The sequence below is a fragment of the Chenopodium quinoa genome, unplaced genomic scaffold (assembly GCF_001683475.1).
Source record: "Chenopodium quinoa cultivar QQ74 unplaced genomic scaffold, ASM168347v1, whole genome shotgun sequence".
In the NCBI taxonomy this organism is placed as follows: Eukaryota; Viridiplantae; Streptophyta; class Magnoliopsida; order Caryophyllales; family Amaranthaceae; genus Chenopodium; species Chenopodium quinoa.
Window position 1 is genome coordinate 426,380 of NW_018742907.1, and position 23,013 is coordinate 449,392.

The 23,013-nt window shown below is 32.0% G+C and overlaps 1 protein-coding gene across 1 annotated transcript; it reads left to right on the plus strand.

Moving 5' to 3' along the window:
• Nucleotides 1–5,350: 5,350 nt before the first annotated feature.
• On the plus strand, nucleotides 5,351–14,229 carry LOC110727506 (mediator of RNA polymerase II transcription subunit 19a-like). Its single transcript, XM_021907066.1, has 8 exons — nucleotides 5,351–5,636; nucleotides 8,432–8,517; nucleotides 10,307–10,377; nucleotides 10,795–11,084; nucleotides 11,709–11,930; nucleotides 12,687–12,746; nucleotides 12,890–13,025; nucleotides 13,597–14,229. The coding sequence occupies exons 3-7, from the start codon at nucleotides 10,347–10,349 to the stop codon at nucleotides 12,938–12,940; spliced, it is 654 nt and encodes a 217-aa protein (XP_021762758.1). The 5' UTR covers nucleotides 5,351–5,636; nucleotides 8,432–8,517; nucleotides 10,307–10,346; the 3' UTR covers nucleotides 12,941–13,025; nucleotides 13,597–14,229.
• Nucleotides 14,230–23,013: the final 8,784 nt, after the last annotated feature.

Consider the following 23,013-nt stretch of genomic DNA (forward strand, 5'->3'; position numbering starts at 1 on the left):
TTACGGTATTAGCGGGTTTTGTTAAAATTATGATGTGTTTTTTTGCGTGAATTATCATCAACTTATTTATTTGTACCCGTGCTAAACTAATTTGAGCTTATTGCACGTGATTGGAGCTTATTGAACCTAAATACCTAATGAGACCTATTTGCTAGAGAGCAAATTGTTTGGAAATTATTGGATCTAGATAAATAGACTAGATTGAATCAATAGAGTACAATCAAGTGAGTTAACTTATTGGAGATGTTTAAAACTTATAACTAGAATCGATTGGACCTTACTAAACTTTTTCTGTGAGGATAACTAGAACATGTCCTTAATAATTGTTTGGTGAATTAAAATTTTATGAAGTTTTTTTTTTCCATGAATATGAAATTAAAGTTGAAAAATATTGTTTGGTTGAACATTTAAGCTAAAAGTTGAATTTAAGCGAGTAATTTCCTCTATGTTATGGAAAGTGGAACTTCTTATACAATGTGATTTTTGTTGGATTTGTCAATCGTGCAATAACACAACATTTCACTTCCTATATTTTAATTAAGTTTTACGTTTTCACAATTTTTCATGTCAAATTACTTATTATCTTTCAAATCCACACCAATTATTGTTGTTATTAAATCCCGATTTAAATCTTGGAATCATACGTTTTTACGATTCATATATGTCATATGATTCGATTTACGATTTACCCGATTTTACATATTTCTCTTAATTAGCAAAATTTTTACAAGTTTAAAATATGCCTGCATAGTTATTTATAAATACACAAACTATAAGATGCGGCTCAACAATTCGTACGGCGTTCCTAATAACTACCCCAAACTTCTTATCTTCCTCAATGTCCTGCATTTCATTCAAACACCATTTTCTTCTCTTCTTCCACTAACACCTCCCATGGCAGAAAAATCCATATACCAATAATCGCTCCCATCGGCGGCGTTATTATTAGAGGTGGTATTGTCGACGGCAAGAAACTCCTTGGGATCAAAGACGTCATCCAAGGCGGAAGAGAGAGAAGGTTTAATAGAATTGAAGAGGATGGAGAGGAGAGGGAAAATAAAGATTGTTGATTATATTTGTCCATGATTTATGCTTGAATTGGCTTGATAATTGCTTAAGATTATTGGATTTTCCGAAATATGCCAAAAAAAATCAAATTGGGGATTTCTTGAGTGATGTATAATTGTTGAAATTGATTGTCCCATGTGATTGTATGTTGAATTGTGAGCGTTTTGATAACAAATGCATGTATTTTGGTTAAGAAATGAGCAAGTTATGTTATATCCATGAGCTTAGTACGGAACCTTTAATGGAGGTTGCGCAATTGTTGACCTTTTAATTATTTTTATGTATATCAGCCAACAAAAGGAACATATCAACTAACAAATGAAACATATCAGCCAACAAATTAAAAGATATATATCAGCCAGTGGCGTCACCAGGATTTTCGAAGTGTGGGTTCGAAACTTCAGAAATTTGAAATCGTAATTAACGAAAGAAAAAAAATATAATAATTAAATATTCAGTACATAAATAAGTTCAAAATATGGATTACAAATAGATTACACATAGGAAAATGAAAAGAAAAAAAAAAAGACTACAGAAGCATTCTTTGAGTCTTCATACTTTGGAAGCGTTCCAATACATCATCATCACTTACTCTTGAAAATAAATCTCTCTCAAGAAAAGCGACTAAATTATCATTCAATAATTGATCAACCATACTATTTCGCAACTTATTTTTTTACGTATGTCATTGATGAAAACACTCGTTCCACGCTTGCAGTTGCAACCGGAAGGATCAATGCTAGTCTTATAAGCAAGTAAACTAAGTTGTAAGTAGTATGCTTAATTGTTTCAACAAGCATCATAGAAAGCTCATGAATACCCTACTATATCAAAAAGCTATTCAAAATTAATTTAGCATCACCAAATTAATAATAGAAGCAACCTACTATTACTTCTATTAGACCAGCATTAGTAATGAACAACAAAATTCAGCACAAATGACAAATCCCAAGAATAATCCAACATCCATAATCCATCCAATCCAACAAACAAACAAAAGATAACACCAAATTCAAACAAATTCCAAATCAAAGTTCATAAATTAGCTTAAAAAGTTAAAAGCCAAAACAAATTACCTTGAGGGCTTGAGAAAAATCAGCAAGGTAAAACATCGAAACAAAGAGAAACAACATCACTGAAAGTTGCATTTTCCACCATTTACAATATCAAAAAGCTATTCAAAATATCATAAAAAAAATCCCCAAATTGAGAAGTAAATTACATTAGCCAAAAATAAATCCCCAAATTCACTTACCTAGAGTCCTAGACGAGTAGACACGGGCACACGGATGTCGGGCTGTGACTGTGACTTGCTGAATTCCGCCAGTCCGCCACTGGGTTGAGTGGTTGTGGCCTGTGGGTCTGCTTCGCTTCGCAGCTTCGAGCCTTGGCTAGTACTCAGCCTGCATTTGCGCCGGTGGGTTGCAAGAAAAGGAGGACGAAAGAGAAGAGAGAGAGGAAGAACGGGAAGAGAAGGAGGAAGAGGTTAGGGTTTTTCAATTTGGGGGAATGAGGAAGATTGGAAGAGGAAAGGTTTCGTTCTTCAGTGTTATGGGTTTTGAACCCACAACACTTGTGTGATGGGAGCTGAAAATAACCACTGGGCTACAGCTTTACTTTTTGTCATAAATTACACAAATATTCTATTTAAACCTATTTTGAATTTTATTTTATTTTTTTTTAAATTTTTTTTTTTTAATTTTTTTCAAAAAATCAGTGGGTTCAATGAACCCACTTGAACCCATGCTAGTTCCGCCCCTGATATCAGCTAACAGATTGAACATATCAGCCAACAAATGAAGCATAACAGCCAACAAAAGGATGAAATCAGCAAACAAAAGCAACAGGTAAGCCAACAAAATAAACATATTAGCCAACTGTACATATCCTCCAACATATTATAAATATCTTCTATCAAATAACACATATCCTCCACCAAATTCTACTATCATATCCTCTAACAAATTGTACATATCCTCTATCAAAGATAAATTGTACATACCTCTATCAAATACTACATATCCTCTAACAAACTGTACATATCCTCCACCAAATACTACATCATATCCTCTAACAAACTGTACATATCCTCATAAATTGTACATATCCTCTATCAAATATTGCATATCCTCTAACAAATGGTACATATCCTCCAACAAATAACATATATTCTCCAACAAACTGTACGTATCCTCTATCAAATAACACATATCCTCCAACAAGTTGTACATATCCTCTATCAAATAATACATATCCTCCACTAAATACTACAGTACATATCATATATACTTGTCGCACAAATTATTTGGTGCGGCTTGCCGCACCCAATACCTTCTCTTATAAATATATATTGTCAATTATTGGTTGTTTAATTGGTAAACAACTATTTTATATTAATAATTAACTTTCAAACTCATAATTTAAATTTATTTATTTAATTTTGGATATGACATCTTGATTATGTGTCGGTACAATTTTACGATACGATTCTGAGAGCCCTTTCCATTTAAAATAGAATCCCGATTTTAATAACTTTGCATACGATACATACATACAATAAAAAATTATTGTATTTTGATAACGAGTTTTCATACATTTTATAGTTAAAAAATTATATCGAAGTATTTAAAAGGCATAAAGTCGACTTGTAACAAAATTAACTAGGCACATACTTAATACGGAGTAGTTAATACACAACAATTAGTTATGACAAACAAGTGAAACAAGAAAACAACTTTTACAAACCTAGCATGCTAAGTTGCTAACCATTAATTCCACTTAGCTACCTAGTCAGATTAATCAAGCGAGTAATCCAAAATGACCATAAATATTAGGCACAAAAAGTCAAGCATATGCTTAAGATATCAACTGGAATAATATTTACGTTGTCATGCATCCAATTTAGAATTTGTCATAAATGCATTCGATTACCATGTGATTTTATAGATGGTAGCTTAGTGCATTTTACATGGAGATTTCCTATGCTTACCGAATCCAAATCACATGGGCTATTTTTCATGTATCTTCAAATGGTAATTTCATTTATTTGAGCAAATTCAACTTGAATAATCCAACTAAACTATGTTTACCTCATCTTTATCAATTAGATTCATCTTAATGCATGTTTTTCATAATTATTACAAATACAAAATTAAATACAAGTAATAAACAAATGTGAATAAAAAAATTTGAGCTGGTCTAATCCTTTTTTATAATAAGATTTATAAATAATAATGATATGATGAATAGAATATATCGTAATATGCTCATTTATGTACCTTATTTCTACTTATTTTTATGTGTTATAAGTGTAAATAAGATTAGTTCATGAGTCATGACTAATAAATTAAAACAAGATCATTTTGATTTGATAATTTACATGAGATAAGCTCAATAGCTCGCCAAAGTTGGAGTGGTACAAAAGGAAGAGGTGCTCTATGCTAAACGATCTACCGCCTAAATTGTATAGTCTAATGAAGGAAGATATGCTTAGGGACTTGGGTTGACTAACGGACTATGCCATATTTTATTTCTCGTTTGACTTAATATAGTTTATTTTGTAATTTGGGTCGTCTTTCTTTTGCACAATAGGGTTTTTTTTTTTTTTTTTTTTTTTCATACAATTTGTAATCTTTCTAATAAATAAAAATATATTTTTAATGACTATAATACCTAGGGCTATACACAGTTTGGTCTGAACCATAACCAAACCGTATTTTAGCGGTTTGGTTTAATATACAATTTATAAAAATACCGCTTTACGGTTTGGTTTTTCAAAAATTATAAACCAACCAAACCAAACCGTAAACCAGTAAACCGTATTTTAATATTTATATAATTTTTAAATAAATTAAAATAATAATTATATATTAAATTGTTTTTAAAAAATAATAATAAAAACATTAAAAATCAAAATACAACGTTGGGTATATGTATAAAAATGTATTATGATGATAAAGTGATTGTTATTTTTATTATGTGCTAGCATTTGATTGTTATTTTATTGTAAATTTGTAATACAATTTAATCTGTTTGGGCTAATTATTTAGACGTTATTATAATTTAATAAAGTATTATTTGACAATTTTTTGAAAAATCGCAAACTAAACTGTATTTTGAAAAATTAACCAAATTGTTTTTTACGGTTTAATTTGATTTGATACTCAAATCGGCCAAATCAAACCGTATTCACCCCTAATAATACCCCTATACATTGCACTCCAAATTAACCCATAGACAGATAGACTCATAGAGACATTGTTTTGTTGAAAATAAAAAATGAAGATTATAAAATATTTAAATTAAGGGGATCTGGAAACCCCTCTTTCTCTCTCCTCATTTTTCTGTTGCACTACCCCGGGGTTTTTATTTTCGACAACAGAGGAGAAGAACCAGTCTTTTTTTACACAAAATCAAAAAATAAAAAACAAAACAAAAAAAATAAAAAACCCACTTCTTGCTTCGCTTTCTTTACAACAATCCTTCCTACCTGATTACAGACGAATCATTCGAGCGCCAAATCCAAGCTTTTCAATTTCCCTTTTATTTACTCAATTCAAACAAATCAGGTATTTTTCGCTGTTTAATTTCATATTTTTTTTACAATTTTTGAAACAGTTTTCGGCGGTTTGAATTCGAAATTGAATTGGTATTTTGGGTGCAATTTTTTAATCTTTTCGGGTTGAGATCATGAACTTGTTGAATTATTGTGAAATTTGTTGGATTTTCGACATTAATTAATTGGGGTGGTGTAGTTTTTTCGGGGAAGATTGTATTTTTATTCAAATTAGGGTTTACTCTAGAGAGTTGAAAGATTGCAATTTACTTTGTTATTTGGGCATAATTTGTGATTTGAGTGAGAATTTTATCACATAAGTATTTGATTAAGCTATGGATGAGTATTTTAGCAAACCCAAGTCGTAGTTGCAAAAATTAGGGTTTTTTTAGCTTGATTAGATTAATACTCTTGATTATTTGGCTTTTGCTTCCCCTGTTGGACATATAGCCGTACTTTATAAGTATAAGGGGGTATCACTGATACAATTCGTTGGCTGCTATTGCTGAGCCAACCATAATGTGTTGTTGAAGAGTGGGATTTTGCCAAGATTATATCAAGGGTATGCCGGTATGGTAGAAATTAATAGCAGAAGTTGATAATTAATTGAATCACTGCGTGTGTACTTCCTTAGCCAAAGTGAGCGAGGGTAGCGTGGTAATTGACCAGTTTGATGAAATTAGCTTGCCGTCTTATATTTTCGATTTTTCGTGGAGGGGATGTTTGAATTTCATGGTTGAGCTAGTTAAACTTAAAATGATAAATGAATTACAAGCCCATAATGCTTCAAATAAGAAACTGAAGATCATGTAGTACGTAGTTATGTGCAACATGGTCAACATCTGAATGCTATGTACAAGAGCAAGATTTCAAGTTAGATAAGTTTTAAATTAGTGAGGCATACAACTTACACAAGTTACATCTTTAAGGAGTATGATTGTCATAGATTTGAGGAAGTGGTGAAGGTGTCAGGTCTATACTTTGTAGATCAACTAAAAAAGCTTAGTACAATTCCTGGAGGATATTGTGTTAGGAGCAGTTTTTGTGCATGATTATTTTTGGATAATATGAAGGCACACGGACCAAGGTGCTTTGGTGGGTATATATTGAGAATGATGTATGAGTATGAGTATATCACACAAATTATACTGACATAATTAAGGATATTGCATTATTGCATAGGGGCATGAGATTAGATGAGAATAAGCACAAGCATAGGGACATGATAGTCGAAAGGATGTTATTTTTCCATTATGATTAGGAAGAATTTGCTCTAAGACTTTCCTATTAACATCAGTTTAAGACTAGTGGGCAAAGTCCATGCAAGATGATGTGCTTTGTAATGCTGAAGGAATTTGTTCATAGGCTTTCATCTTGGCAGTTCTATTATGTGGGACAGTTTGGGCTGTTAGGGGTGAACTGGAATTTTAACGGATTCCCTCACCTTAAAACGTATTTCAAATGAACTTTTGGAAAACTGTAGATGTGATTCAGTAATCAGTTCTACTGATAAGTTTAGTCGCACTATTTAACAAATTTAAGCAACTTAAAGAAATTCTGAGATAGGTTTAGTAAGGTCCAGTTATTAAGGATTGCATTTAGGTGGCAAGGAATATAATTTGTTTTTTGTGGTATGGTTCCTTCTTGACTTGTGGTGAACTGCTGGTATGATTCGTACGAGTAGCATATCCACGGACCAGGGTATCCAGTTGTTGATAGCCTATGATTTTTTTTCTGTTTTCTTTTTTAAAAAATATTGTTTTTAATGGCACCAGCCAACACTTCAGTCTTCAAGTACACAATAAAACTTTATAATATCCTACTGTTGTTGGTTACATCAGTATCTCAACTATACCTACCTGGCCTCTCATTTTCATTTTAACGTGTGAGTATAAATGTGCTATCCTCATAAATTTAGAAATATCCTTCATATTGGAGAATTTGTGACATGGATATGTCTAGAAGAACTTTTGGCTATAGGTAAGTTGGATGAAGGAATTGCAGAATTTAGCTCTTGATGGTTGTTAACTGCTGTAGTGTTCAAGTGTATATATATATATATTTCGTATGGAGACCGTGTTTGTTTCGAGCAGTTGGTCTTGTGTTTCTGTGTTTGATGCTCATTGAGCCTTGATGAACTTGGATGCAACCTTTTGTGCTGTTTGTGTTTAGGTTGTTGCTAAGATCCATACTTTTTAGTAAGAATCATAATTTGGGATCATGTAATATTTTTAGTAATCAGTAGTCCGCATGCAGTGAGTTTTAGGATATCCCTTTGAGTTAATTTGGTGTGCTTCCTTTACTGTCTAAGGAAATCCAATTGATATTGTTCCTTTGCCTGAGATATGCATAATCGTCTTCCCTGTGCATGCTAGTTTGATATGATACGTTAGTTTATATTATTCTATCTGCTGAATCTCGGTAAACTGAATTATATAGACTCGGGAGCAAGGTGCACCCTATGGTATTTGTTTGCTCATTTTAAAATCTTAATATGAAAAGGTTTGAAATGAGCAAAAATCTACCTTTGGGTGCTCTATATAAAAAGTGTTGAGGCATGGTTGTTGGTATCTTAGTTCTCTTGTATATGCAAATAGTAACGCTGGAAAATTAATTCAATCAAGTTTGTTCAGAAGTTGGGTCGTTTGTTTCCATTGGATTATTGTCCATGGTTTTTTCTTTCTATTTTTATTGTTTATTTTCCTTCTCCCTACTCAAATGAAATGGCCTTTAAAACATTTGCACTTGTAACATTTTTTGATTAATGGATGTTTTCTTACTACTAATTTTCTACCATTGTTCTGGCAGGTAGCTATTGGTGTTCAAGGCCTTTAAAGAAGTGAAGTTTGAGGCCATTCTCTCCACTGGGCACACATTTTACTTGCTTTTTTAAGGTGATTGATGCCAGATCTTGTGATGTTTGCTTGGGGTTTTTCTAATGCGCGATGTAAAATACATCTTAATTGTTCTGTAGGCGGTAAATATATAAAGGAATTCCAATATATGATCTTCAGTTTGTTTCAAAATTAGAGTTGCATGATTTAGATTCTTCGGAAAATATTACTCCTGAATATAATAATTGATACAATCTCCTTTTAGAATATATAACTTATATTACTCCTTTTTAAGAGTGTGTATGATCTTTCTCTCATTGCCCCTCATATCCATTGGCTGCCACATATTGATTTTACCCTTTTTTTCCCTTTTTAAACTAGTTGATGGCATGTTAATAAAGAGTGCATATTCATTGATATATAGGAAAATCGCTTTTCATTTCTTGTCTCGACTTCTCCGGCCATGGAGAGATTGTTATATACACCCGGGTGCACAGTGCACCCAAGGGTATTTGTTTGCTCATTTGATGATAAAATGAGCAATAATCATCGAAATGAGCAAACAATACCATTGGGTGCACCATGCACCTGGGAGTATATACCAATTTCTACCAGCCATGTGGGCCATTCTCAAAAATGGAAGGAAGTAGTGTTCTAATTTTGTATATTTTGTGTAGTCTATTAAATAACCGTGTGTTTTGATAGCAAGATAGGGGAAGGGAATTGTTGGGAGAAGTAGATTTGCATTTCCCTTTAAATCTTTCTAACTTTTGAAGGCTTCCATTTATTAAATACCCTTCCTCCAATTCATATTCAAACGAAGGAAAATAGATCCGTTATTCTGTCATCAGTCATCCTTTCTTTCTCTTCCAGTTTATTAATCCAAACACTTTTAAATTAATAGAATGCCCTCTTAGCTTGACGAGTGGAAGTGATTTATTGGTGTACTTGTAAACATGTATCTAATCATTTATGAAGTTTTTACTCTATCGTCAACTAGATGCGGTCCATTATTGGACTTTGTGTTAACATGTCAAAGCTCTAAATTATTTGAGCTATGCCTATATCTACCTAACTCTATTCATCATTTATTTGTAATATGACTTCCCTAGCTGATGATTTTGTATCAATGTAGAACAATTTATTTGTGATACTTTCAAAAAGAAGTATTTATATGAAATATCTTGATTTTTTATTGGTAATAATAATAAGCATAGGAAATTATGTATTGGTAATTTAGTAAAAGATAATGAGATTCATGTTACTCTCTTTGTCTTTAATTAAAAGATCCAAGGTTAAATTTGCATGTGTAATTCTCTCCTCGTCACATTTGACTGTTCAGTGTCCTTTCATGTCCTGTTATGAAGTGGTTGTCATAGTATCCTTTATTACTCTAAATTAATTAATGTACAATCTCACTAGATAGTGCTACTGTAGGTTCCATTTTTTACCATTCTTAATATTTGTATTTTTAAGTCTGACAATCGTATATGGAGGGAGAAACTTTACCTATCCTAGCTATGTTGTGATGAGAAATTGCATGGAACTAAATGTCTTTAAGACCAAATTGACTTTAATTTGGGGTAAAGTGAAACAGAAATGTTGACGTTGGACCTTTAACTGCAATGTGGGTTATAAATATAAGACAAATATCAGGTATTCTGTGGTCAAATAAGTGAATGTTATAATGCTATGAGCTTTTGAATGTACACCTGACAGAATCCGTCAAAAGTAGTAAAAGAAACACTTGCTTAGTTTTATGGCATTGACAAGGTTTTGCTCCCTCTTTATATGTAATATTGTTTAAGTTGAAAGTTCTCTGATAGTGCATAATATATTTTGTGTACAGTTTGGAGAGGATGGTCCACCGCTCTATGAGATGTTGATTAATGGATTCTGAAGGCAAGAAGTTTGGAAGAGGTAAATCATTAGATTGATCCGCATTTGTCTATCATTGTGGATTTCCTGCATACATTTATGCTTAATTAGTGTGTGTGCCACTCTAGATATCATGACCTTAACTTTTGCTAGCTGATGAAATTTTCATGTCTTTTTAATTGTGGAGTCTCTACCATGCCGTGACAATGCTACATGTTTATGCTAGTAATTGATGGGGCATCTTTTAAGCAATTCTGCCAAAAATCTGATAAAATATACTAAAGATGCTCCTAGACCCTCCACCCCTCCAGTGTATCTGTGTTAGTTCTGTATATCAGAGCCACTTTTTCTGTGATTGCAATGCCAAGTCTTTTGCAGGGATAATAATCATGATGCGTGAAAACCTGCTCTGTATTTTCTTCCTTATGTTTCTTGTTTCATTTATATTTTTGGTTTCAGGTCCGAGAGAACTTACTGGTGCTGTTGATCTGATTACTCATTACAAGTTGTTACCACATCACGAGTTCTTCTGCAAAAAGTCTCTTCCTGTGTCAATTGCCGATACCCACTACCTTCACAATGTGGTTGGGGATACAGAAATTAGGAAGGGAGAAGGAATGCAGTTGGATCAGCTAATACAAAATCCATCATATTCGCTGGATGGAAATACACGGATACGGCCCTTTGATTTAAATGCTCTAAGTGAAGCCTTTCATCTGAGGGAAACAACCCCTGTTGAGTTACCATCTGTGAGTAATGTTTTTCTTTCACATCCACTCCTTGAACCTAGCAAAAGCAGTGCTAGATTATATGGCTTAATGCCCCTTGGTTTTCCAAATATTTTCAGATAACATTGTTTTCCGCCATTTTTGATATGTTAACTTTATCAAGAACTCAAGAAGCTTGGGTATTGTTTCTGCTCATATAAGTGATATAATGACGTTAATGAAGCCTTCTTTCTGGAAAACACAGAGAGCTGAGATTGTTATATACTTCTTCTGTTCCCCTAATATTGCAACAATTATCATTTTAAGAAGTTTCACAAATAATCAAATATTGCAAAATTTCCCTATTTGTACATGTTTTCTCCCTTTCCCTCTCCTCATCACATGTGTCCCTATCTTTATTCCTCTTTATCTCTCTCCTCATCATAAAATCTGTGTCCAATCTCCATGTGCAATATTAGGGGAACGGAGAGTATTATTTCTCAGTGGTTAGTGACTTAGTGTGAGTTTGAACCTACAAACAACTTTTTTTGTGGCTCCCTTTGTGGAAATTAATACTAGAGTTGATAAAATTCATACTCAACTTTTTCTGTTTTTTCAATTACATCTTTGCATTCTTTTAATTATCGAATCTCATATATTCTGTAGGAAGAAAAGGGGGTCCCTACAATTGCAGGAAAATCAAAAGGTGAGTCAAAAGACAAGGATAGAAAGCACAAAAAACACAAGGACGGGGACAAAGAGAAGGATAAAGAGCGTAAGAAGCACAAACACCGCCATAAAGACCGAAGTAAAGACAAGGACAAGAAGAAGGATAAAAGTGGGCATCAGGATGCTGGTGGTGAACATTCCAAGAAACACCATGATAAGGTTTGTATATGCTTATCTATTCTGAATGGGCAGTTGAGAAACAATATTGCCTTTTTTGAGAATAGGCTTGCCACTGTCTGATGTAGATCTCTAAGGATTTCCTGTTGAAATTGTATATTTTTGTTGAGGTTTATCTGGAAAATTTTCATGCTATGTTTGGTTTATTTGGTGATTTATATTCTTTTGCTGGCCACCTTGCTTCTACACTAACAATGTAGCATTTCAAGAATATACTTTCCGTTCTTTAATAATTGCAACAGTTGGAGTTTAACACTTGTCAATGCACAACTTTGTCCATTAATAGCTATAGTACGTAGTATGCTATTAACAAAATTTATACAGTATATCATAATTTTTGAAATTATACATTGGGACTAATCCTACAATATCTTAATTTGTAAGTGTTCAAAAATTTATAGTCACTTCCTTTGTTCCTAAACAGTCTACAAAACTGACCATTGGCCATTAATGTACGGTCAAAATATTTAGGAATCTGTCTTCTTTTGGAAATGGAGTGAAGTTTATTTGGGGACCAAGAGTACTATATCGGTTGATCTGGAGGAAATTAATTTCTTCAGTTTCAGGAACCTGTCTTCTTTGGGAATAAATGAATCATGATTTCCACTTGTGCACTTTTCTTAGACGGGTCATGTTAGCTGACCCCAAATCCTTTTGAGATTAAAGGTGTTGTTGTAGGTGTTGTTGCTGTTGTTAATTTGTAGTTTATTCTAACTATATATATTCTTACCTTTGCAGAAGAGGAAGCATGATGGTGATGAAGATGTTAATGACATTCATAGACATAAAAAGAGTAAGGTAATAATCATTGTGCTGATTCAATTCCTGTACACCTGGATCCGGTTTCTTTTGTTTGGGGTTCCGAATCCACAACCTTCTCCTGTACTTATGAGCATGCCCGTGTATTGAGCCTATTGCTTTTTTTGACTGGACTGTCTCAGCATAGGAGCTCAAAAATAGATGAAATGGGTGCAATAAAGGTTGCCGGGTGAGATGTTTGCTGGTAGTTGTGTTGATTTATCGTTCTCAATGTTGGGGAATTTCAAGGAGTTGATTACTTCCGTGCAATCAATTGAGGTATCTTCTTGTATTCAACTTGTATAATGTATGCTGTGTAATTTGTGTTACGATTTTGAGTTATCTGGAAGCTTGATTTCTGAAATGATTTAGGTGTATGTTTCAAAATCTTTTTTGTCTCGAGTGTCAGCTGTGTTGGACTATCTATTGACTCTTGCACATTGAAATGGAATATAAATATTTGATTGTTGTATTTTTGGAATAATGATGTGCGGATGCATGGTATGTTATTATATGGCTCCTATCGTGTTATAAAATCTTATTGCCTTGTGAAGTTGACATTGTGTCGTAATTTTTTGTCATGTAACTTTTTTTCCCAGTTGGCTTTTGCACCATTTCTTTTGACTGTTAGAATGATTCTTTGGTGGTACTGAAATGTGTTGAGGTTGTGTCACCTATTGATAAATATGACTTTAGTCCTGCTATATTAACTTTAGTTGCCTCTATTGTATTTTTGGCTCATAGACATCTACGGAACCTGAGCAGCTTCTCTGTTGTGCCATGATATATTTTTTCTGTAATTTAATGTTGCTGCCTGCAAAATATAATACCTCTTATTGTTTGATTGCAGAATACTTAATGAGTTGAGGATTGTGTGGAAGGCAAACTCTTTGTGGCATGGTTGGAGGTACAGATTGCTGGTGGTGAATTTTCATGTATCGTTTAGAGGTCCCTTAATTTTATTGCTAGTAACCTCTATCAAATTCTGATCATTTTGTTTTCAGTTTATATGGCGCATTTGAAATTCCCAACTCTTGTCCATTATGATAATTTTTTTCTTTCTAGAGGTCCAAATCTGAGCACTCTCTTACCAATCTGGGTGACTGAGTTAGAAATTACAGCTGGGTATGTAGATTAGAAGGTTAGGATTGGGTGAAGGTGCTAATGTATTCCTCGTTTAATTATTTTTACTTCTAGGATTTTCAATTTGTCCAGACGGGTAGGTAGATTGTAAGGGTAGGCTTGCGTGTACCCTAACTAATGTCTCAATGGTGAAATATTCTTTGTAAATTATATCCATATGGGAGTACGGTCCATTGAAGTAATGAGATTGTTTGTAGAAGCCACTGCCTTGTGTAGGTGACTGATGAGCGATACCATTTGGTCCTCTTCCATAGAGCCTGCTGTAATATGTGAAAACTCTTCTGTATTTTTTTTAAGCAAGTGATAGATTAATGAAAACAGTTTTGCATCTTTGGTTCCAGAGTCTTGAATGTCTTGCAGATTTTGAATCCAAAGAGGGTGGACATAATCTTTTGCATTGTTGCCTTGATGTCTAGTTGAACAGGGCTGTATTTTTGAAGCTGGCAGATCTAATTATACAGCATTTGAACCTTTTGACCTACATGTTCGTTCAATACAGAGACATGGGTGATTGAGTTCATGTTCATCGATGATGCATGCATATTATCAAATACTTGATTTTCTTCATTGGCCCTAATTATCACTACTTAGTACTTACCATATACCATGTGGTAACCATTGATAACAACCAATAGATGTATTACGTAGAATATGTCTATGGGACATATGATCTCCAATATCATCTATGTAACATTACAGACAATTCTGTTGCCATGTAGTCACTCCCTCCAATTCATGACCTTGTATCAGACAAGCCTTTAATATATGAAATTCAGCTGTAATGTTCGGTTACCCACAGCGTCTGGCTGGCACCTTTTCGACTCAAGCCTATGGTACAGCCTTCTTTTGGGGAAACCTGACACATCTGTGTAAGACCTTTCTGTCACTTGTTACAATATGACCCAAACTGGAAGTAGGAGAAACTGTTTACCAAAGCTTTGTTGAAACTTTTGAATCACGGTATAGGTTGAAGCCTGAAGGTAGTTTTTACTGTTGTACCTTTGGGTATTTAAAAAAACAGCAACCACAAGATCAGAAAATGTCCTTCATTTTGCGGTCCATATAGGTGTATATTTGCTTCTTTCCAGTTTAGGATGTCCCAATAATTTCAATTTTACTCAATAGTCTGTAAACAGCATCCGAATCAAACTGTACTATTCGAGTACTCGTACGTCTTCTACTTGTTCCATTTCTGGCAACAAAGAGGTTCATAATATTTTGCCATTTTGTTGGTAGTAGTACATTGTCTTGATGAAAATGATCATGTTGTATACCCAGATTTAAAGAAGATGAAATCCACAGTACATTTTGTTTGTGTTGCACTCTTTTAGAGTTTTAGTAGGTTTAATTCTAGGTCAATATCTGTTTTGCATGTGAAATGTCAAATGAAAGGGACTTTTCTTAGTTTGGGCCATATTAATTGTTGTGTGATGGGAACTTATGCAATGCTTTATAACTTCAATTTAAGTTTATGTAGACAAAATTTGTTGGTTAATGCCTCAATTTGGTTCAATAATTTATGAGCCTGATTTGACCCTTTCAGGCCTATATAGGGTGCATGTTCTTATTATACTTTTTTTTTGTTTTTCTTCTTGTTAAATGATTCAGTTGTTTATTAGCTCTTTAAAATTATTATTATTCCGCACTTGCCTCCCAAAAATATTTGTCACATAGTTTTAACCCCTCACAATTTCACCGTGACTTCAACAATAGTATTGTTTATTTATATGATAGTTGACTTGTTTAAATAAAAAATATTCCTATGACTACATTTCATGAGGGAATTTTCACATAAAAAATATTCCTATGACTTGTCTTACACTCTTAATGCAAAGAATTTTCACATAAAATTTGTGTAGGAACCATATTAGTGGTCATTTGGTTGAAAAGAAAACGTTATACTCCATATATATTAGACCACGCAGGAAACTTTTTCAATTTTGGTGGAATGTATGCCAAATCTCTCTTCAATCTCACATTTTTAGAAGTGCAACTTTTTTTCAATTAATCTAGTTGTCACTTTAAGAACTTCCATACCAACAATTAACAGTTATGCCTTATAAGAGCAGTCCTCAATAACATTGTATTGTTGATGATGTTGTTCATATAAATATTGAAGACCTTGTTTTGGTGTATAAGTAGTGAAGAAGCCACTATAGACTACAAAGCCCATTAAAGCCACTATATCAACTTTTGTAAAGCTTCCAAATTTTAGATGTATTTTATCTTTGTAAAATAAATTATGCAAATGACATTAGCATTGTTATATTTTTGTATATTTTTTTTATTCAATTATGAGGGGCACTACATGGAAGCTGAAACATGTTGACAACAAGAGATAATATAAACTTTTGTCTAATTACAAAGTGCAATTGAAAGGGACTGTTTTTCAGCTCATTGTTATTGCTGATATCAGGAAAATCTTTGACACGAAGTATTTTTTTTTGCACCTTTGAAACTTTTTTTTTTTTGGTGGTCCTATAAATAAAAGCTTATCTGAAAAAATCCCTATAAAATTGTTCTTTTGCCAATGAATGAATCTTGCTTAGATTATTGTTTTATTATTAGTAAAAAAAAAGGGGGGGGGGGGGATCATTTGATGATTAAGGTATAAATGGCTAAATGGCCTATAGATTTAAGGGAAGACATAAGAGAATTGACTCTAACATCTTAACTAAGGGCCATCGATTGGGCTTTAAAGACTAGAAAAGCCATATAAATAGTTAGTTTACGAAATCAATTGCGTATGTTTATTTCTTCTTACCTTTTTTTAAAAAAAAAAATAAAAAAATAATATGACCTAGAAAAAAGTACTGTTTAACTCGTATAAAATTATCTTAATTATATTGTTAGAGTTTCACCTCATTAACCTCAAGGGCCAAGGCCATGGATTCTATTTCTACTATCTACACTTCTTGAGGGTGAGAGTTTCCTTATCCCTAACTTGCGTAACTAGCTAGCTTGATAGAGTCGTTCTCTGTACCCACCTTTTAGTCCTTCGTTATAGTTACCGTATAATCATGTACTAGCCACCTTCAAGTGAAATGGTTTGATGTGTAATAGATACTGTTTGAAGGTTGCAATCACATACAGAAATAGTACTAACAATTTATAAAATCATTGGGTCATCTTTCATCTTAAGATACATACAAAAGCTTCAAACGTGATATGTAAGTGTAACTGTCACTTTCCAATTTATCATAATAATTGGCCTTCTTTTTCCTACTTTACGAGTTCCATAATTTTTGTATTTCCTTTTTTTGAGGGAAGAAATTCATTTAAGGTCAATTTGTCAATATATGCCATGAGACCGTCCAACCACAAGATCAATGAATCTACTACTATTCTTATTAATTGTTATCTTTATATATCTAAGTTTTGGTGCTTATTTTTGTCGGCATGATATGAAATGGCGGGTCTTACTTGTACCTTGCATGCATTCTTTGTGCGAATATTCAGATTAGTTTTCACAACAATAATAATAATAATAATAATAATAATCCGATATATATATATATATCTATTTATCAGATCATAAATAAGTTAGTGTGAACGTAGTTTGTTAAAGTATATATTGCCCGGATTTCTATTCATATAATAAATCATCTTTTAAAAACACACGACGGGAGTCACTAAGCTAAGTACTAGTTCATGTATGTGAAATTTGATGATCATATGTTAACGACGATGTATTTATTTATTTATCCATCCACCATATCGGGCTGTTGATCGAAGTCTTTGTACAAGCCACAGGTGTTCCAAAAGAGCCCTTAATTTGTTGCCACTGGAAATGACTTCAAAAATAAGCACGTTATCAATAAACCTTTGCTATTATATTTTTCTCCAACTCAAGATTCGCACCAGATATGTATAATTGCCCAAAATATAAAAGAAATAGTAAATTAAATACTAAAGCTAATGTGCTTTAAAAATAAAAATAAAAAATAAAAAATAAAAAAGCTAATAAGTAATAACTCAAACACAGAAATATAATGCATAATACAACGGTCATGCACAAATATGTAACACTTTTTTAAAAGATAAGATTGCATAATAATAAAGCAACGAAATTGGACCAATTTTAATATTCTTATTAAAAGACTAAACACAAGGTTTCATTTGTTTTTTTTTTTACCTAAAGATGATCTAAAAGGACTGCTTTTACAGTTGCAAGTTTCCTGCACATAATCATTTCATAGATTGGCTTACTAATTACTACAATCTTACTGTTACCGTTTCATTATTATCGATAGATTTTATGTGATCATCCTCTTGAATTACTGGATGGAGATAATATACATTACTCTCTCGTCTAAAAGTTTTTCATGTTTTGACTTTTTTTTTTTTTTCTTGTAATAAGATAATTGTCATTCATACGAGAAGAATTTTGTAGAAAAGAATGAAGCAACAAGTTTATATATTTAGGCCTTGTTCTGTTCACTTTATACTCACTTATTGCAGGTCTCATAAATTCAAATAAATTTAGATAATAAATTTAGAAAAAATATGTTCAGATGAGAGTCGCTCAAATTCAAATTACAACTTAAATAAGGTTTAATAATGTCTAATAAATTTAGATAACTTAGACAATTTAAGTATGTTCATTTTAGTACAGATAACATCAGATAAATAATTTAAATAAAAAATAAGTGAAAATCAAGTGAATAAAACACAATCTTATTTATTTATATTTAATGGTTTGCCACTCAATTACTTTCATTGACTTTATTATTAGGAATATTTTTGGGTGTATGGGGTGCTAGTGGATGGAAAAGTTTAATTTGATTACTAATATGCATGATACATTATTATTATTGGAAAACTACATTCCATAAGATGATTGATTTATTTACTTGTGTTTTAGACTTTTTCATATGTGGTATAAAGTTTTGTGAAAATCCTTCATGTCCTTTATTTAATCGAATGTCAAAGTAGTACTCGTATTATTATTATGTAACCTTTTTCAGCAATTAATATTTGTTCGTTTAATCTGATAGATTTTACACAAATTCTCTCTTAACATCTCTCTCTCCTATACATTGTAGACACCAATACACCATAACATTGATCTCGAAATTGCTCTAAAATTTTTGATGATGAGAGATTTAATGATAAACTGAATTGATCAACTATTATTAAAAAAAAAAAATATCAGAATGATACAAATAAACCAGATACAATAATGGCTGATTAATTGCCTTTAACTATCATGATTCATGATACAATAAGGAATAAAGCAAATACAAGTACGAGTAATTATAATTGTTTAATACATAGCCTAGACTGGTATAAATTTATAATTGCATGATAAGGTGTTAAAGTGATCGATTTAAAAAAAGCAATAATTTTTGTTTTCATAAATTTTGTCATAAGAGTGGTATATATCATAATACGAAGTACACGTCTAAGCGTAAGCTTCTATGTTCAGCAAAATGGTACGCTATCAATTTGTAGAATGAATTGCGAGTTGATAAGTTGATGTAATTACTTCACCTTCAAGATTTAACCAAAAAAATATATACTTGTCTCTCTCAAAAATCATGATTGACAATGATCTAATAATGTGTATAGTGGAGAGTTTATGATGTCTAAATTGTAACAGTATAACATAAATTAAAATGATGATCAATAAATGCCATCCAGGCAAAAACATCCTTAGATTGGCATCACAAGCAAAGCAAGAATCATAATGGCCCATCATTATTTATCGGTTTAAACTAATCATATTTTCTGTTAAGTTGGGTCAATCACCTTTTTCTTCTTAATAATTATTTATTTTATTCATGAGACATACATACGTGCCCTTTGTTTATTTTAACATTACTTCTCATGCTTCAAAGTGAATCTTGTAGTATAATTGTGTACTAAATTCAGTGAATTATTGCGTACTAAGGGTATGCCATTTAGCATAAGCATAATTTGTGTTCGAGGTCGATTTACAACAATTATTTCTGTTATGTTTGTACGATCATGATTATTTCTACGAGTAGTCGTAAATAATGTATCATGATAAGTTACTCCTGTTGTATTGCATCAAATTTATTGATAAGATTAATTTTTAATTTATTATCATCAACGTTGTACTTTTATACAAAAACTAATGATAGATATGATTCGTGTTTGTTGATTTTATATATCGGGTTAAAATCCCACACAGATTAATCCAACTCAAATTTACTAGATAGCTCATGATTCAGTCCTTGTGCCTATCTCAACTAGTTTAAATGTCACATATGCCTCAATCACCTGCGCTTCATCACCAATAGATAATAGTACGTGCCGGTCATGCCCTCTAGCTAGCTTTGAGATTCAAACGTATGCTAGCTAGTGTTGCTTTGTGCTCACAAGCCATATTTTTGCACAAGACTTGCAGTCTTCTCGATAGATATACAAAAGCGCACCACATAATCCAATATTAATACACTTGTAACATAGATTTTGTAATACGAGTACTCCATAAGACCATCTCCAATGGTGAGATTTGATGGAGTTTTTTTAGGAGAGAGAGAGTATTTTTTGCAAAGGATACAAATAAGTTAAACTTAGCAACTTTTGCTAAGTTTAGATACTCAACTTTGAGTCTCATTTGACAAAAAGTGTGGGCCCTTTATCAATATTATAATATATTATGTAATTTATTTAAGTTTCAGTGTTTTTTTTTTTTTTTTTTTTGAAAAACTTATCATATGGATTTGGTGGGTCGTAAATTAAAAGTGACATTAGTATATTTTAGAGAGTCTTATCATTGAATAATTAGATTTCACATGAATTGCTAAATTGAGAAGTAGGTTGGGTAATACCATTAGAGGTAAAATAACAACTCATTTTGTATTTTAATATTCAAAGTTAAGTTTTACCAATGAAGATGATCTAATAAGATAATGGGATCTCCACTTGTTACAGTAACCTTTAGCGGCAATTCTTTTTGTTAATTAGGGTACTCAAAACTCATGTCCCAATATATACTATAGTATGGTACTAAATACTAATAAGACTGATATACTCCAGATCCCAAGTACCAAGACATTGAAACACCATAATAGCAATAAGCAATAAGTAATACCGTACGAATCCAAAGACTCCTGTTGGTCTTTGAATTAAATTTTTTGCCAGTAAACTTTTTACTACGTATACCTCGGTTAACTTCATGGAAATTTTTACTACTTCTATACTTGTGTCGGTGGAAAATGGAAATATGCTCTACCTCGATCTTTTGTTCACCGCATTCATCTCACATTTATTTCCTTTTTTCTTTGCTTTCTTTCTTCCCAGCAACTTATTTAACTTTTATTGTATTATTAGAATAAATATTGCTAATTAGAGGTCATAATTAAGTTAGGTTGGTTTAGCATGCCTCCTTAAGGGCAAATTTTGCACTGGGCCCCTGCTCGAATACTAATTTTTGGTTATTAGATATAAAATCATATATTATTAATTGTTTTGGCATAATAGTTGAGTTGAATGCTATTGTTTTTTTTTAATAAAAAGATATGATGGAACTTGAATTTGAGGTTTTGTTCAAAGATGAGTTAAACTTCAAATGAACAATACCTTAAAATAACAATATTAGTGAATTGATTGAATGAGATATTAATGTATGTTGAGATATGTTGTAGTTAGATTTTAAGAAAAATGAAATACTCTATTAATCTTCTTAATCTACATCTACTTATTGGGTTTAGTTGGTTAGCTAGCTAGTCCTATTAGTAGAGTTGTAGAGGTTATTATTTTGGTCCATGATTAAGAGGGTGTCCTCCAATAATTATGATAGAATTTATTAATCTAATAAATAGTTTAAGAAAGTGATGTTCATAACTTAAACTCTCCTATACATGCTAATAAAAATGAAAATCACAAGATCTCCTCACCAAGGAATCGTAAGTTTACAATCAAACTATTAACCTACACTCCTACTCTATGTTATATGGACTCGGAACGGGTATCGGACACGAACACATGTCCAAGTGTTCGATCTGACAAGTTCGAAAATTTTAGGACACGAGGACTCTGTCCAATATTTGGACAAGGGTACGGGAACACGTCAATACGCCACTTTAATTATATAAATAAATTATATATTACAAAAGCTTTAAATTTTTCATTATGTCTACTTCTATTTTTTTTTTATTAAAATACTTTCCTTGGTAATTCTCCTAATAAATGACAATCTTCTTCTCTATATTAATGGTGGTTTTCGAACAAGATATGTTTTTCTTTCATGTTTCTTCTCTTTTTTCCTCTCCTCTCTTAATGAAAGTGTTCGAGTGCACAGTAAAGGATCAGACACGTGTTCCATGTCCGTGAAGTGTCATGTCGGCACGGAGACTTCGCGATATTAGCCGTGTCCGATTAACATAGCTCCTACCAATACCTAGCTTAGTTTGTATGCAATGCCATTCTACTATGTGATCTCGTGTATCATAATTTTTTTCTTGCTTAAATGTAATTAAGAACAAATGACATATTCCATAGACAATAATTGTAAACATTGTATAATTTGTATATATCAATCTAGTATGCGATAATTTGATTTATGGATTAGTAATAGTTATCCTTGTAAACACTAAACAGTAATGTCAAAATAATAGTACTATGTATTGTGAATGTTCAAACTAAAAGTTTTGTCTCATTAATCTTTATATTCTTCGCACTTGAATTTTTCTACTCATTTGAATTATAAACCAAGTTACAAGTTTGATTTGACCTAACATAGAACTAGAGTCTTGAGAGATTTATCAAGAATTCCTACATGAACGATAAATAACATAATTTTTTGGTGTATTAAGTATGTGTATATCTTCACATATATATATATATATATATATATATATATATATATATATATATATATATATATATATGCTACAAGTATATAAAATAGGGAAAATTGTAAATAATAATCCCAACTTTGCCGTATTTTTTTTAATAATCTGAACTTTGAATTATTTCGGAATAATTCGAACTTTAGGGGTTGTTTACTTTCTTCAATCTCATATACCGGTTACCGGTTGAATGGGTTATTTTCTTTTATTTTTTTTTAAAGTGACACATGTCATAAGTTAATTGGTTAAAAAAAACCAAAATTAAATCTATAACCAAATTTTAATTTTAAAATAAAAATTAT